At 36.4% G+C, this 16,466-nt stretch overlaps 1 protein-coding gene across 7 annotated transcripts in view; it reads right to left on the bottom strand.

Annotated features, from left to right (window-relative positions):
* NTRK2 (neurotrophic receptor tyrosine kinase 2) overlaps positions 1 to 16,466 on the bottom strand; it is a 201,554-nt gene that overhangs the window by 98,223 nt on the left and 86,865 nt on the right. For 2 of the 7 annotated variants that reach the window (XM_038170547.2, XM_038170548.2), the window contains 2 exons: positions 13,029 to 13,097; positions 9,063 to 12,193 (listed from right to left, as the gene is read on the bottom strand). The exons of the other annotated variants lie outside the window; for them this stretch is intronic. In XM_038170547.2, coding sequence (XP_038026475.1) covers positions 12,156 to 12,193; positions 13,029 to 13,097 — 107 coding nt within the window. In that variant the 3' untranslated portion in view covers positions 9,063 to 12,155. Of the gene's footprint in view, positions 1 to 9,062; positions 12,194 to 13,028; positions 13,098 to 16,466 lie in introns of those variants that run through there. 7 annotated transcript variants of the gene reach the window in all.

The raw sequence follows: 16,466 nt of genomic DNA, 5'->3' as shown, positions 1-16,466 counted from the left end.
GTCCTGCTGATTTAAAGTCATTGATCTGGGTTCAAAAGGAAGTTTCAAAGTAAATACCACACACAAATTCATTCAAACCTAGTAGTAAAAAATCAGATTACTTTATTCACTCTGTTCATAACACATGACTAAAGACGCAATACAGCACTATTTTACACCTACATAATCTTCTAAATTATCATTTTGTAGAAAAAGTGAAACTACAGATATATACAGCTCTTACAAGGAATCTGGCTATTATGGATTAAAAAACACAAAAATCTTACCATTTTAGAACTAAAATTTCATTGCTTCATTTTGTTAGCACTTCCTTTTTATATTAAATGTATGGCAAGACCTGACATGTTTACTCCTACAAATGTTCACTGAAAGTGAATTTAAAGTTTAAAAGTTTTACCATTCCCACATAGTACAGAGTAGTAGTACTTAGGAATGGCAAATATTTAATTTGACCTCTTAGCTGATTTGCATTGGTTAAAGGATCCGACTCATGTCTTTCCCAATCTGATTTTAAGTTCCCTGTAGTTATGCATCCTACGCAGATATGTTCATTGCTGAATAGATAAGATCTGTTAGCATTTTACAGCCATGTACAGGCTGCACAACATGTGCACTTGCAATTCCAAAATATAGGTAGCAATGACAAGAAGTTACAGATGGCTATAAAAAAGCAGTTAGATATTATTCAGGTACAATTTAATGTGGTCCACAAATAGTCTTCCCTCCCATCCCGAAACAGATTAAATGACTTGTATAAGAGAAGGATGTGACTTCAGGCAGGACCACACACGCATGCACAATCTCTCCTGTTCATAACAGCAGTGATGACAAAAATCTCAGATGAATAAACGCTCCTGATTTATTTCATAGGGAATACAGTGCTATGCTGTATCTGGGGTCAGAGCCAGGGCTCTGGTGCAGCTGAATGAGCCAGGCAAGCATCTGCACAGACTCTTTGCATCCTGCAACGTGCAGATGGAATTCCTTATGAATGCAACGAGTTAAAGTTACATTTATATTCTGTATTAAACAAATACATCTTACAGTAGCCTGATTTATGGCACCCGAAGCAAGACTGATGTCTCCAATTGAGGAAAAATTCTCAAAAGCTTTTCTGCATTTCCCCTCCCCTCCTAGAGATGATCAAACCCTTTGTAATTAGACTGATGACAGGATAACTCAGTCTCTCTGCCATCAATCCTCAGCTTCTCTGTGTAGTCTGCCAAAGGCTGCCCTTTCCTGGCATGAGTATCTGTCCCCTGGCAATCACCGATCAAACTGCTATCATGTGGGCTATCTACAAATCACCAGTGGTTACAGCTGCTCTCAGCCTGGGCAAAGTTTAGGCCAGATGCCAGGAGCAAAAATGCTACAGCTCCACAGTGAGGAGCAATCACCCTCAGAGGCAATGTCACCACCTCCTTGTGGCAGGTAACAGCCTCACCTGGGTCCCCTGGCAGGCTGCTTTAACAGCAGCAGGGCTGCACATTCGTTTGGACTACAACGAAGCCTGAAGCAGCAGCAGGAATGGAAACTTGGCATCCTCTTTAGAAAGGAAAAGCAGTGACAATAAATCTCTCTCCCTTCCTCTTGAAGAGCCACACAGCCCTTTGCACTTTTCTGAACACAGGGATATGAGGGTGATAAAGTGTGACTCTTTCTTTATCTGGAAAGAGATTATACCAGCTCCCATAGGGAAAACCAATGCTAACACATGAGAAAGATTAACCCTATCTTCCTCACAGCAAACAGAAAGCTGGCCTCTGAGCCTTCTGCTTTAAAAGTTATAACTTTTTAACAAGTGTCTGGTGGTTATTCCAGAAAGGAAATGCTCAGGTATTTCACAGATAACTTATCTGATTTTGGTTCATATTCTCACAAGAAAACAAATGCAGGGTTGATGGTACGGGTCATATTTAAAAAACATTATTACATGCATTGAAAAGTAATGAGAAAGCTCATCAATTAATAAAAACACAAGAGAACCTGCTTGTGTGGCAGAATCCTTCCAGACCCACCAGGGACTGACACATCACTCAGCTGCTCACTATCCAGAAAACAGACCTCATCAGGACAGGCAGGCAGGTATATTACAACACAGAATCACAGAATCACAGAATTTCTAGGTTGGAAGAGACCTCAAGATCATCGAGTCCAACCTCTAACCTAACACTAACAGTACCTCAGTCTGCCACAAAATTAGTTTTATCTTCTATAAGCCAAAAGTAAGAGAGAAACTAACTTCCTATGGCTGCCATCTAATCAGCTGACATTAGCAGAAAAATCAGTGAGCAGGGCCTAGCATGCTCACTGGTACTCCTTCCTACTTTAAATTTTGTCGCTTGGACTTAAGGTAACACACTGTTTTTTAAAATTTCATATCAAAGTAGGTGTCTCATGTAAACGTTTTCCTCTGCAAAATACAGACATATCAAGACTTCATTCTTTGTTCTAATCTCATTTAATCTTTACAGCTATGTAGGATTTTATCAGGAGTCCTAAGACATCTAATGCTGATGAAGAAACTCATTATGACTCCATGAATTCATTAAGTGCAATTGCAACAGGAATCTGTGGTGCTGCTACCCTTATTGACCTGGGGCAGGCAGAAAAGTGTGATCTAATTCATGAGCTCTGACCTCAACATCATGCAAGGCCTCATATAGAAATATTAAAATTGGTTCTATGGCATACATCTTTAGAAACAGAAGGAGGAACTCTGGCTTAGGCAGCAGTCTACACCAGAGCATCTACTGGAATAAAGATATGAGGAAAAATCAGCATGGACTGACAATGAACTGAAAGAAACATTACCTGGCCTTGGACAAAAGATTTATATAGAACCAGCTGTGTTCGGTAGTTTTGTACCCTGAAACATGAATGGAGCATTCATTACTGAGGCATTATCAACTTTAATTTTGTACACACGGGAACTATGCTAAAACCCTTCCATGGGAAAATGCAGTGACACCGCAGTAGGATGACACTAGTCATCAAGAAACTGCACAAAGAATTGCCCATCTGGTGATGGCAGATGCTCAAAGAATGTCACTATTTTCTGTTCTTTTGCTTCTCATACCTAATATTAGCTACTAAGTTATTCGGGAAATATTACCTGTGCTGTCATCAACATGTTGTTCCCAACACACGCTTGCTTTCCTTTTCGCATATCTGCTCTCTTGGGAAGGCATCATGACTAAGAGCAGCCAGATGAATACTCTGCTTCTTTTGGATGCGTAAATAACAGAGAACTTCTACATGGCAAGAGTAAATGGATGTGTGAAAGACACTGTTCAGACAGGGCATCAGGAAAAATTTCTATACCTTGAGGGTGGACAAACACTGGAAGAGGTTTTCTAGAGAGCTGGTTGGTGCCCCATTACTGACAGTCTTCTCTTCTCTTCTCTTCTCTTCTCTTCTCTTCTCTTCTCTTCTCTTCTCTTCTCTTCTCTTCTCTTCTCTTCTCTTCTCTTCTCTTCTCTTCTCTTCTCTTCTCTTCTCTTCTCTTCTCTTCTCTTCTCTTCTCTTCTCTTCTCTTCTCTTCTCTTCTCTTCTCTTCTCTTCTCTTCTCTTCTCTTCTCTTCTCTTCTCTTCTCTTCTCTTCTCTTCTCTTCTCTTCTCTTCTCTTCTCTTCTCTTCTCTTCTCTTCTCTTCTCTTCTCTTCTCTTCTCTTCTCTTCTCTTCTCTTCTCTTCTCTTCTCTTCTCTTCTCTTCTCTTCTCTTCTCTTCTCTTCTCTTCATCCCATCCCATCCCATCCCATCCCATCCCATCCCATCCCATCCCATCCCATCCCATCCCATCCCATCCCATCCCATCCCATCCCATTCCACCCCATTCTTAGGAAACCATATCCGAATCTATGATTCTATGATTCTAAGTCTGCCATGATGAAAAATGGATAACGGCATCATACATCATATGGACTATGGGAAAACAAAAATATTAATTTTCATAATACAGTAGGGAAGCAAATTGCATACATAAAGCAAATAAATGTTTTTAAGTTACTACATGTATTTTTCAACTACCAGAGAAAGCCATTTGTGTTAAACACAGTATCAACTTGTGCACCAGAAAAGAACTTTAACCTAAACTCATTTTCAGATCTCTTTAAAATATACCTTTCTACTGTCTTTATCTACTTTCTACTGTTGCTACACACTCTGAACTGCAATTTTATGTTCTGAAGGGGTTATTTAGCTGAAACTCCATTCTCTGTTTATAGACCTTAATGACAGTCTGGCTCCTTTATTGCCAACTGTGCTCTGATGACAGAAGTCCTAGAGCTCTGGATAGTAACTTGGAAGACAAACAAAACACTATCATTTAAAAATAAAGTATCTGTCAGCTTCAACAAACTAGCTACAGAACTATTAGTTTAGAAACCTGTATACTATATTTCATTTTCATAGGTAAAACACGTTGCTAAAAAAGTATTTTGATAGAATTATCTGAATATCAGAAATGAGATTTTTGTGACTTTTTGCAAATCATCCTCAAAAACTGCAATACTCAAAGACCTGCTATGTGCCAGGATTGTGTGCATATTTGTTTTAGAGCCCGATTACTGACATACTATAGAAGCATCAATTGATGAATCTGAAAACTAATCTTTAAATTCATTTTACATTTAAAATAGTAACAGGATTATAAAGTAACCTGTGAAATTAACTTTTTATATATAAAATGATACAATTAAAGATATACAATATATGTTGTTTGTATTTTTTTTCTCACTAAAAAGAAAAAAAAATAAAAGAAAGGCTTTACTTTTACAAGAATAGTGTTAAATCACAATTCATGATTATTAAAAAATGAACCCTTGTCTGCATTTTTCCATTGATTTGGAGTATTAAATTTGGGAATATTAAGTCTCTATGTTACTACTTATTCTGTTTACTTCCTAAATTTCTGGTCAATGTAAATGGCTATTTTCACTTTTGCTTCTCTTTTACTTCTACTATTTTTTGATTGTTTTTAGATAGTAACTCCTTGTTCTGTTGAGGATGCAAATTTTATATTACAGCATCAATGCTATATTACATTTCAACAGTAAGCTCCATCACCACGAAATATAGCCAATAAATGTTCTTTGATTTAGTAAAGCTTTTGTATTAATCTAATATTTTATATTGTTTGAATACTTTCTTTAAAATAATTGTATATCTACCAGCTTAATTAATATTATAATTTACCTTTAGTAAAAAGTCTAATTAAAAGCTTCTCATAGAATGGATCTTTACATTAAACTCCTTTGTTTTAGATAGTGACAATACATTATACTGGTTTCAAAAGCACATTTTGCACAGATTATGATATCAAAACATACTTGTAAAATATACTGTGTGACATTACAATTGTGACAAATACATGAAAATGCAGAAAGTCGCCAAGAACAGACAAAGCAGACTGGGTAAAAAGCTCAAAGATACACTGTGATCCCAGTAGAGAAAAATGTGACCAAACACCTCACTAACAAGAAAAGGAACATGCAATGCAATATCCACATCTGCTACATTCCAAATAAGGTAATAAAATCCATGGGAGAATATGACATTCTCTAGGAATAAATAAATAAATAAATAAATAAATCAACGTAAAACTTGGGCTGAAACTGTGACATAACAGTTTCAACTGTTCAATTCTTAAATTATGTACTCTATTTCATTAGGTCCATCAAAAGACCCAGATGGTCCAGTCCAAAAAACAGAAGTTCCAAAGCAGAACACACCCTTCAAATCACAGTATTGATGTTTCCTCAAAATAGTTTGGAAAATCAGCATGTCATGTTTAAGTATTCAACCACCCAACTTTTTCTACTTAAAGTTCTGAGTAGATGAAACATGGCCTGAAATGTAAAACTTGCTGTCTGATGGCCAACAGCTGAATATGTACTCATTTGATCTGAATAAAAGCATGCCTGACTGAATGTACAAGTTAAACACTTGTATATTTAAATTAAAAAGAAATAAAATTATCTCTCACATTTTTTTTTACATTTTTTTTGGGGGGGAAAGGGGGAACAGGAAGGGGGAGCAGGAATGGAGAGAAGGTCGATTTTTAAATAGGGTAAACGTTAAGGATGCCATAAAAAACAGTTAAGGAGATGAAGTCTTTCTATGTACCACAAAACAAAAGCAACAGTAAGCACATTTATAAAACAGGGGAGGAATTCCAAGATTCACATATTTTCCAATACATAGCAAAATGACTACTGAAATACTAGATGTGAGCACTTTACAGAGAGTGAAAGACACAATGATATTGAATTATCAAACTTTATTGTACTGCTAAAAATAAGTTCATCAAGTATACTGTTTTTAACTATAGATTGTCCAAATTGTTATGGTAGTACTTGGAAATTAAACCAATGAATGTCTATTATTTACAAGAAATTTAAAACAGTTTCACTGTGAAGAATTAGAGGGGGAAAAAAAAGAGAGCAAAGATTTACAGCTTGCTGATGGATTACAGCAAACTATTTTTATTTTATTTTTTTTTTAGGATTCTGTAACAGTAGAAGTCATTTTTGTGCTATCTTTTGGAATATATATATAATTAATTTTATACTTTGATAACAACCAAGTAACCCTCTTCCTATTTTTAAATATAAGCTCAGCCTAAGCAACAGCCAATGAAGGGTTCTGAATGACAGCAGAAGACATTTTACATGTGTTTGCCAAAGCTTTTGGTCTCAGCAGCACAGCAGCTCATTTCTGCTCTCACACTAGTAAATCCAGTAATATCAATTAAATAGCTGTGCTCAAAAAAAAAAAAAAAAAAAAAGTAGGAAAAAATCAGGATTTCCTGTTTTATGGACATGCCTGGGAAGTGAGACAGACACTGCTTACATCAATGAAAAATCAAAACCATGAGAAGAAAGCCACAACCTCACCCTTTACTTTCTTGAATATCAGGTAGTTCCCTGAAATCCTACTTGGTAGCTCTTGTCATTCCAGCCAAGGAAAAGAAGTTACAATGAAAGTGTGTATGCAACAAGGGAAGTCTCCACCTATATTAAGCCTAATCTGCTCAGTAACGCTGCTGTGAGTTGATGCCCCTAGGGACTACAAGAAAATTGCCTTCTTCAAAGTGAAAGCAGTTTGTCTCTAAATTGCCTGCATCTCTCCTCCAAACCAGGGCACATGTGCTTATCCACCACACTCCTTGCAGCTGCAAAAATACAGCAATAGTCATGGAAGCATACTACTAAAATTTGAAGGATAACGGCATTTCCTCATCAAAATAAAGTCCATAATGTGGACTCTTTCCATCCATCTTTTTTGATGATTAGCTCAATTTCTGAAATTGTTTTCTGATATAAAATATGAATAACTTCCAGTTAATGTTGAGGCTTGATTAAAAAGCAGTAACCTCTTTTAAAAGTCCAGTCAAATAATTTACATGCTTGTAGAATTAAATAGCTATATTTATTTCCAATTAATAAATCATTTGTTATTTTAACACCTCATTTAATTTGTATGTACAAAAGAAACACATAAGAAATGAAAGCCAGCTTCAAAACCTTGGAGATACACATTTCCATGAACGTGGGACAATGAAATGGGCAGTGAAACATGTTAAACACACAGTACCAATATTCTTTGAGATGCCTACCACACTGTATTTATAGTTCTCAATACGTCCTACCATCCATGAATTCTTGCTGTAGAGATCAGATGACAAAATATGACACAACGTGGGCCTACATTATAATCTAGACTATTTTACACCATCACATTGGCAAAGCCCTTCAAAAGGGTATTCGAAGACCCTGCACATATATACTGTAATGAGAAGAGTTTGCTGCACATCAAGAAGGAAGAAGTTCAAGTCTCTCAAAAAGAGAAGAGAAAGAAAGAGAGAACTTTGCAGCTGAAAATTATAAAGAAGAGAAGAAACCAGAGAGTACAATGAGGAAGAAGAAAGTACTAAATATGTTCAGGTAAACTTTGGGGGTTTCCTTTTGAAAGTACAATGAACATAAAAGCTACTTGCCCAATTCAAGAATAAATTCAACATTATTGCAAATGTTAAATATGCAACAGACAAAGAAGGGCTGAATTAAAATGATGTCAGAAGGGATGCTTCTTCTATTTGTCTGATAATGGCCTCCAACTTTACAAACCACTTGAACATCTTCAAAAATTCAAACAGCTGCATAAGAAGTTCTGTCCTTCATGCTGATGGTTAACAGTCAGCATGTCATGGACAGCCAGGTCGCAGAAGCAGGACCTTTGTATGAATACTGTTGTCAAGAGAGCCAGTAGAAGTGCATTGGTCATTCCTACATGTCAGACTTCGGTAAGTCTTTTAGTCTTTGAAGAACAGTGCTTAGGGGAGTGTCTGCACCATAGAAAAGAAGTGGATTTTGAGTGCTTCAGACCACAGCCAAAAAAGAAAGAGCAATTCCCGTGAGAGTTATTTGAAGTAGAATTGTTTCCAACTAGTTGTCCACATATTTTCTTGGCATTGTCTGCTGCCCCCAGGGATCTTGCTCCTGCTGAAATGAATGGCTCTTTTCCACACTGTATGGGATAGATCCAGCTGGTACTCAAAGGCAGTGGAAAGGCTGGGGAGTGCCTTGCTACCCAAACACATTAAAAATATGTCACAGCAACCTCCATAACTCCCATCAATAAAAGACATGGTCCCCAAGCACTTTTCTGCAGGAACAGCCAACCTGAGGTCCCCCACCGCACTTGACATGACAGGCAACTGCAGCAAGTACATTACATACCCCAGGCTCCGCCTGGGAACAATGCACTCATGTGCAATATAGACCTGGCACTTCCCCCAAATTTAACAGGATTTTTTTTTTTTAACAGCCTGGGTTACATGCCCTGCCCCACACCAAAGCTCACCCCTCGACTGCTTCCTCTCCAGTCTCCCAACTAATCTGCCCTTCAAACTGTCCCACAGCTTATCTCAGTATGTCTCTGACTATATTAAACATCAATTTGAAGTAAAATTGAGCACAAATCCCTTCTAGCAGAACATTAGAAATATGCTTTTATTTTAGTTTCATGTCTGGCACATTGAAAAAAATAGAAACTCTGTCTTTAAACATTTCATAGCCTTTTTTATTGCTCAGTGAAACAATATAAAAGCTTTTTAGTATCAAATCCTCAATGTTCAGCAATTTTTACCATGTTAATGGTTCCTGCATGATTCTTAGTTTGAGTCTCACTTTATTTTAAGGAGGTCAGGAATTTGTAATTAACTGAGCCCTTTGTAAACTAACACCATTTGAGCAGATCAGAATCTCAACAGTTACAAGCAATGTCACTTACAATCAAGCTGAAAAACAGGAGCTAGTGGGTACTATAATTTCCAATATAGAAATTTAGCTCCCTTAGCTTTAAGGCACTCTGTCCACACACTGAAAACAAACAATTTTAGGAACACATAGTCTTTTCCACCAAGCATTAAACATCTGTATTAAGATACAATTAGTAACAAATCATGTGCTGTAATTCATAAGGTTCTGTGAATATCTGCATGAAGTAATAGTGCACTGAGTGGCTAATATAAAAGATATAATACAAAATATGTAAGAAGGATATTCTACAATATATAAAAATATATATTTCACTGGTGCATAAATCAGTTGTGGTTTATTAAAGTTTCCTCCATGATTACATAAAATCCAACATATTGTGTCAGTACATGCTGAAGGTCAGTACACTTGAAGGTCAAAACTACTCCTATGTCATAAAGATGAACTGCAAAGTGCTACAAAATAAGTTACAACAAAAATATGCAACAATAACTGTGCACATTTATGCATATAAATATTATGAATCAGAAAGAACTACCTTTTAAAATGAAATATTTCAAAAATTATCTGCTAAATTCCAACTCTCCAAGTCTGTCTTTTCCCTGCCAAAAGAAAAAGGATCAGATTCTCACCTCATTTATTTGGCAAAAAATTGTGAATACATAACTCAAATAAGCTGACTTTTCCCACATAACTTAAGACTGGAATCTGTGCTACTGGGTGAAGCTCTGCTTATGATCCAACTTATATCTGATGTAACTCCACTGACTTTAGTTCAAAAATTGCTGATCTAAATGATTCTCTGTTGGTTTACATTCTGCTCAATGTCATTGGCTGTTATTTCAAAAGAGAGAGAGATCCCCAGGTAAGCTAGAAATTTGAGAATAAAATAATTAAAAGAAAGTTACAGGAGAATCAGTATCTCAGGAGAAGATATCTCCCTAAACTAAGATTATTTCCATATAGACATAGGGAAGAAAAAAAAAGGTATTCCCAATATTTTTTTCTGAGGAAAAGCAGAACACTTGTTGACATCTAACTTCAAACAGGGAGTATGATGGATATCTTTAATAGCTGCCATCCTTTCCCAAATCACCATGTTATGTACAGGGTGACAAAGACACTGTGATTCTTAGGTCATCAGTAGACTTCCAGCTCTACCGTCTTCTTTAATGTGGAGAGAACACATCTTTGGAACAGATTTTGGAAAAAGAAAAAAAACAAAACAAAACAAAACAAAACAAAACAAAAAACATAGCCAACTGCATAGCCAATGACAAGTGAAAGTATCTTAATACATAGACTCAGAAGAATGCATATGTGGACATATTTCTTGACTAATGACATTATTTCCAAAATTTGACCACAGCAGGAAGAAAAAACTTGGATGTCAGAGACTGATGAAAACATAAGAAAAGGACTGAGTCTTAAAAGGCAAAAAGAGAGTAAGTATGTGGAGAAAGAACAAAAGGGTCGACACCAGAAAAAAAAAAAAAAAAAAAAAAAGAGAGATTAAAAGATTAAATATACACTATTGCAGAAAGAAAGGGATAGTGTATGCTTTAGAAAGCCATTGATGTTGACAACATTGTTTCAATGGAAGAGTGAAAATGGCTGAAATTAAAAAGCAAACCCACGCACAGGGAAAAAAAAAAAAAAGAGAGAGACAAAATATCATCTCATGTCTTATTGTTTGTTTTAAGGAATTAAAAAATTAAATTAAAAGGTGAAAAGCTCTGAAATGTAATCAAATCAGAATTCATAGAAATACATGCATCTATCTCATTTTTTTTGGTGCTAGTTTTCATAAGAAACTTTCAGAAAATAAAAAACAGAAACTTCACCTTTCTTATAATGATTCCTTAAACTGAAAAGATAAAGTTATAAACTCAGGACTTCATAAGTAAATAGCATGAAAATAAGTGTCTACTATTATGCTCAAATGCATCCCTGTTCTTGCAAAATGTTTGTACTTTCACTAGTTTTTCTCATTCTAGTAAACTCTCCTCAGAGGACAGCATACTGAACTGTATGTACTGTAACTGAAATGTACATCTAAGTATACAGTCTGAAAGACCAACTGTATAGTGTTATTCTTGCTCTTGTTTCAGAATCGGCATTCCAGTCTAGTAAAGACTTACACTTCCCCAAACTTAAGGACTACATTGCATAATCATGGTCTAACTGAATGTGTAAGCAATGGCACTAGTTCAAAACAAAAAAAAGCATTGATGAGCAGAATTGCCCTCTTAATCCATATAGCTTATGCTTATACTCTGCCTCTTCTTGGTAAAGTCAGTGGAACCACATGCATAAATATAACTTATATGGCCAACTCTGCAATTTAGTGTTTAGCATTTAAGGCCATATCCTGTCATATGTCAGTATTCCCATTGAAATCAACAGATTCGCACACTTAATTTTTTTGTGGAAGAGTTTTACGAGCCACTTATGCAATAAAATAAATGCAGCTTTGCAGTTCACCTTTGATAAATATTATTTATAAAAACAACATCTTTCCAGTTAAGTTCAAACAGAAAAAAATTGGCATAGGACACAATGTAATGTAATTTCATCTCAATGTCATATTGAAGACACAGCAAGGACAAGGCAATAGGGAAGAGTGTGATAGCTTATTTCTGGACTTTCTTGAGTTTTATAGCTGCCTCAGGGCTTGGCTTCACCCTGCTCTTGCAAAAACAGCTACTGACTTGAATGTACTGCTAGAATTCTCCAAACACAACCAATGTCTAAAAGAGAAGTCCAAGGGAGGTGGCACGTCACTGCACAAGAACACTGTCCACTCCCTAGTGTGCAGCATACAGCTTCCACAACAAGCTCAACAGCCCCTCTCTCATCTTTTCCTTATTTCATTTACCCATCCAGTGGGATCTTATGAAATAAAACAAAACCTAAAAGAAACAAAATAAAATATGAGAAATCATGCTATGAGAAAAAGTCAAAGAAAAATTAATACAAAAGCCCAAACACAAATGAAAACTTGGCAATCAAACACATAAACATAAAATGCATTTAAAGCATACATAAAATGTCAAATAAAACGGGTTCATGAATGTATGAAAATGACAACATTAACTCTATCTTGTGGCCAAGGATTTTGTTCATTAATTCAAAATGCATAAGGCATATTACCCATTTGTCTTTAACATTTTCAGATGTTCATATCAAGCTGTAATATAATCAATCTAGCATTCTTCAACCAAGGGCTGTAATTTGCATGGGCAGATGAACATACTTTGCACAAAGGCCTATGGTGAACAAGCCTGGGTGCACAATTAAGTTATCTGTCTTTGGCCTGGTCCGTCAACCAAGTGAAGAACACAGCGATATCACAGAGTTACTGTAAGTGAAATGCCAGGTTACTCTGTAATCTTTGTTTTATGCTTTAGGTCATGCAGATTATTTTCTCTGCCCGCTCCAAACAGGTTCCTGCTCTTAATGATATCAAATAGCTCTATAATGGCTGGGGAAAAAAAAAAAGAAAGAAAGAAAAAAAAAAACTAAACTGGGGAAACAATCAACACCTAAATACAATGGCACATTGAAGTGCAAAACCCCTCGGTCACATTCTAATTTAGACAAAGGAAAAAACATATGCACCTAACCCTCAGACTTTACCTTACCATCTAAGGCTAAGAACATTAAAGAAAATTATGTTTGGCCCTGAGTGAAATAAAACTATCTGACTCTATAACATAAATACTTCCTGGAGCAGCATTGTCTTACCCAGTCTGTTGTTATCTGATGCAGTTGAGTTATTATGTACATCATTGTTCACAGTCACCATTACTTGTTCTAATGACATTTGGAAAAAACAAAAACATGTGAGTTGTACTATAAACCTGTAAATGTAAACTCCATAATATATATATATTGTTTTTTGTTTGTTTGTTTTTTACCTTGTTTTAGTAAATTCTCAGTATTTATAAAGAACTGAAAGCTTAAGTATATCCCATAGCACTTTAACAATTCAGGGCCAGATCTTGATTTGCCTCAAGTCAATATGACTTTTGCTATCAGTTTCAAGAGAAATTGGATTTGACTGTTAGTAATTAAGTAACAATGACTAACTTATTTGCATTGCAATTCTTGCTTGTTTTAACCTAGAGGCACTCCTAGTACTTCCACCCTGGACGTAGGTAATGGCACATTCAGAAGCTGATCATGCTAGTTTTGAGCCACTGCACATTGCCAAAGTGGTGTGTCAAAATTCCTTTTCTCTGACAATTGATAAGGTTCAGTTTAAGTAATCAACACAAAACGAAGAGACCTGGCTAATTAACAGACATAAATATAATAAAAGTCTACTATGATGTCAAGAAAAATGCACACTTGTGAAGTTGACCTGCATGGCATATACACGTAGCAAACCATGTCTAACAGAGTTCGAGAAAGATTGAGGATCTATCTCTAGAGGCTGTACAATGGTGGCCATTTTTTCTGGGCTTTTCTGAAGTATTTTTACTAAGTCACTGTAGTTAATAGTTATGTCCATGGTATTTTTCTGAAGGAGGTATGGAAGTTAAGGTTTAGAGGGAAAAAGCGTATCATCACAGTTTTGGCAGTAGAGCATTGAAAGCTACTGCATGGCTGCTACCTTTCCTTCAAAGTTCCTAGGCCTTGCAGAATTCTCCTATGTGGAACTTTGGTTTCCTAAATCTGTGAGACTGTGTACATTCTTGAAAACTAAGTCAAAGGAAAAAATATGTATTTACATAGCACACATCTATGCCATACTTTTGACACCAAGGCACATCATCGCAACTGAAAGCCTTCTGGACTTTTAGTTTGTTCCTTATCTGGTCTGGTGCAATCACAGTGAAATCAGACTGTTGTGTTTAATTTCACTTCTGAATTTTCATTTGAAAAGTTCTTAATCGATGAACTGTTACTAATATGCAAAACACAGGTAGGGAAAAAGTCCACTTACATTCTTAACTGCCATCTGTATATGTCCTGGTTTCAGTTAGGACAGAGTTAATTTTCCTCCTAGTAGCTGGTAGAGTGCTATGTTTTGGATTAGGATGAGAAGAGTGCTGATAACATGCTGATGTTTTAATTGTTGCAGAGCAGTGCTTACACTAAGCCAAGGACATTTCAGCTTCTTGCTCTGTCCTGCCAGCGGGCAGGCTGGGGGTGCAGCAAGAGCTGGAAGGGGACAGACCCAGAACAGCTGACCTGAACTGGCCAAAGGGGTATTCCATCTGACATCATGCTAAACAATATATAGGGGTGGCTAGCTGGGGTGGGTGGGCCGAACTGCTCGGGGTTAGGCTGGGCATCGGTCAGTGGGTGGTGAGCAATTGCATTATGCATCACTTGTTTTGTACACATTATTATTCTTAGTACTATTACAATCATTATTGTTATTATTATTATTGTTATTATTATTTCCCTGTCTTAATAAAATGTCTTTATCTCAACCCACAGGCTTCACTTTCCCATTTCTCTCCCCCATCCCAGAGCAGGAGGGGGTAGGGTGAGCAAACAGCTGTGTGGTGTTTAGCTGCCGGCTGGGTTAAACCACAACAGTATATTAGTAACTCTTCTAGTCATCAGTGATGCTGAAAACAACTATTATGGAATGAGAGTCAGACCTAGGTCCTAAGCAGTCTGCAAGTCAACAAGGCCACAAGGGAGTACTACAAGTCCTGTTGAAGGCATGAGGATTAAACACAAGAAATATACCTCTTAAATGAAAGATTCATAAATTCATAACTCAGTCTACAAATCTGTCTGAGTGTTCATGTGCACAAACACCTACTATCTACTCTATTCTAACATAGAGTGCACAAACACCTACTATCTACTCTATTCTAACATAGAGTCAAAAGTAACAGGACATTCCACTTAGCAATAACTTATTTTTTCCAAGCCAGAATCAGTATAACTAGAACAACTATATACAGGGGCTTATTAATTTACATAAATGTAGTCAAACTACACTTCAGGCCACATGCAATGGCTGTTCTCCAGTGGAAACCAAGGCACAATTTACAAACACACAGAGTTATCACACTTGTTCTAAATATCTAGTGGCTAGGACATGCATCCAAGATGTAGGAGACCAGTTGAATTCCTTTTGAGTGCCCCAACCAAAACCCTCTAAAAACAAAAGTATTCTTCCAATTTTAAAAATCTGGCCCTTCTATTTCTTTCACATTTCTCACATGTTCCCTGTTCCTGACCAAAAAAATAAAAATAAAAATCTTCTTTAGAGTGTAATGAACCGTCTAATGAAAGTGAACTGAAGTTTCAGGCTTTCATTTTTGTGTAGAAAAAAAAAATAAAGGAAAGGGGAAGGAGAAGAGGAAGAGGAATGGAAAGGAAACAGTATTGACTTAATCCACAGAAAGACAGAAAGCAAAAAGGTGAAGTATGTAGAAAAGAAAAGAACACAGATATACAGAATCTGGGGGTTGGGGTAGTGGCTCTGACAGGACACAAGTGAAATGGAGTAAAGAAAAAGGACTGGGGAAAAACAACACCACCACCAAATAAACGTGGAAATTGAACAGGAGTGCTTCAAAAATGGTTCCAGGGGAAGTAAAAAATCTACAAACCCATTAAGCAGCAGGCAATATAGACTTAATTTGTACACTAGCTCTCTGACTATTTGGAGTAATTGAGCTAATAGAAGCAAAATATTATGGGCAGTGGGTATTTATAAGATGATTTGTTGTGTCCTAACTGCCAGCCTCTCATCTGGCTTCTCAGAGTTCAAAGGAGTCTGTTAGACAGGTTGAGGCAAAGCCTGAGTTGCTGCCGGGGCACTGGATTCTGAGTTTAATATTAGTTTTAAAAAAAATGCCGTTATGTAAGCTGCCACTCAGCCTTGCAGAGGAAAGTACACAGAAGAATAAAAATAAAAAACTCAAAATAAAAGTGGAAAAGAGAAAAAAGCATCTCCCCTGTACAAAGAATGACAGAACTTCATTCATCCTTTGAGGGAACATTATGTATCTGTCTCTCTCAGATGCAAATGTCTTGAACATAATAAAGAAAATACAAAGTAGTTTAAGCCCTAACATACTGATAGTTTAGTTCAATATCAGTTTATCATTCAGAGAGTTCTGAATTCATTATTAGTCTTAAAACAAATTTGTATTCATTATTAGTCTTAAAGCAAACAGTGATTTTGCAATATACTATTTTGGGGACACA

The sequence above is a fragment of the Anas platyrhynchos genome, chromosome Z (assembly GCF_047663525.1).
Source record: "Anas platyrhynchos isolate ZD024472 breed Pekin duck chromosome Z, IASCAAS_PekinDuck_T2T, whole genome shotgun sequence".
NCBI lineage: Eukaryota > Metazoa > Chordata > Aves > Anseriformes > Anatidae > Anas > Anas platyrhynchos.
The sequence above is the reverse complement of the archived record's forward strand: the minus strand, read 5'-3'. Positions and strand labels throughout refer to the sequence as shown.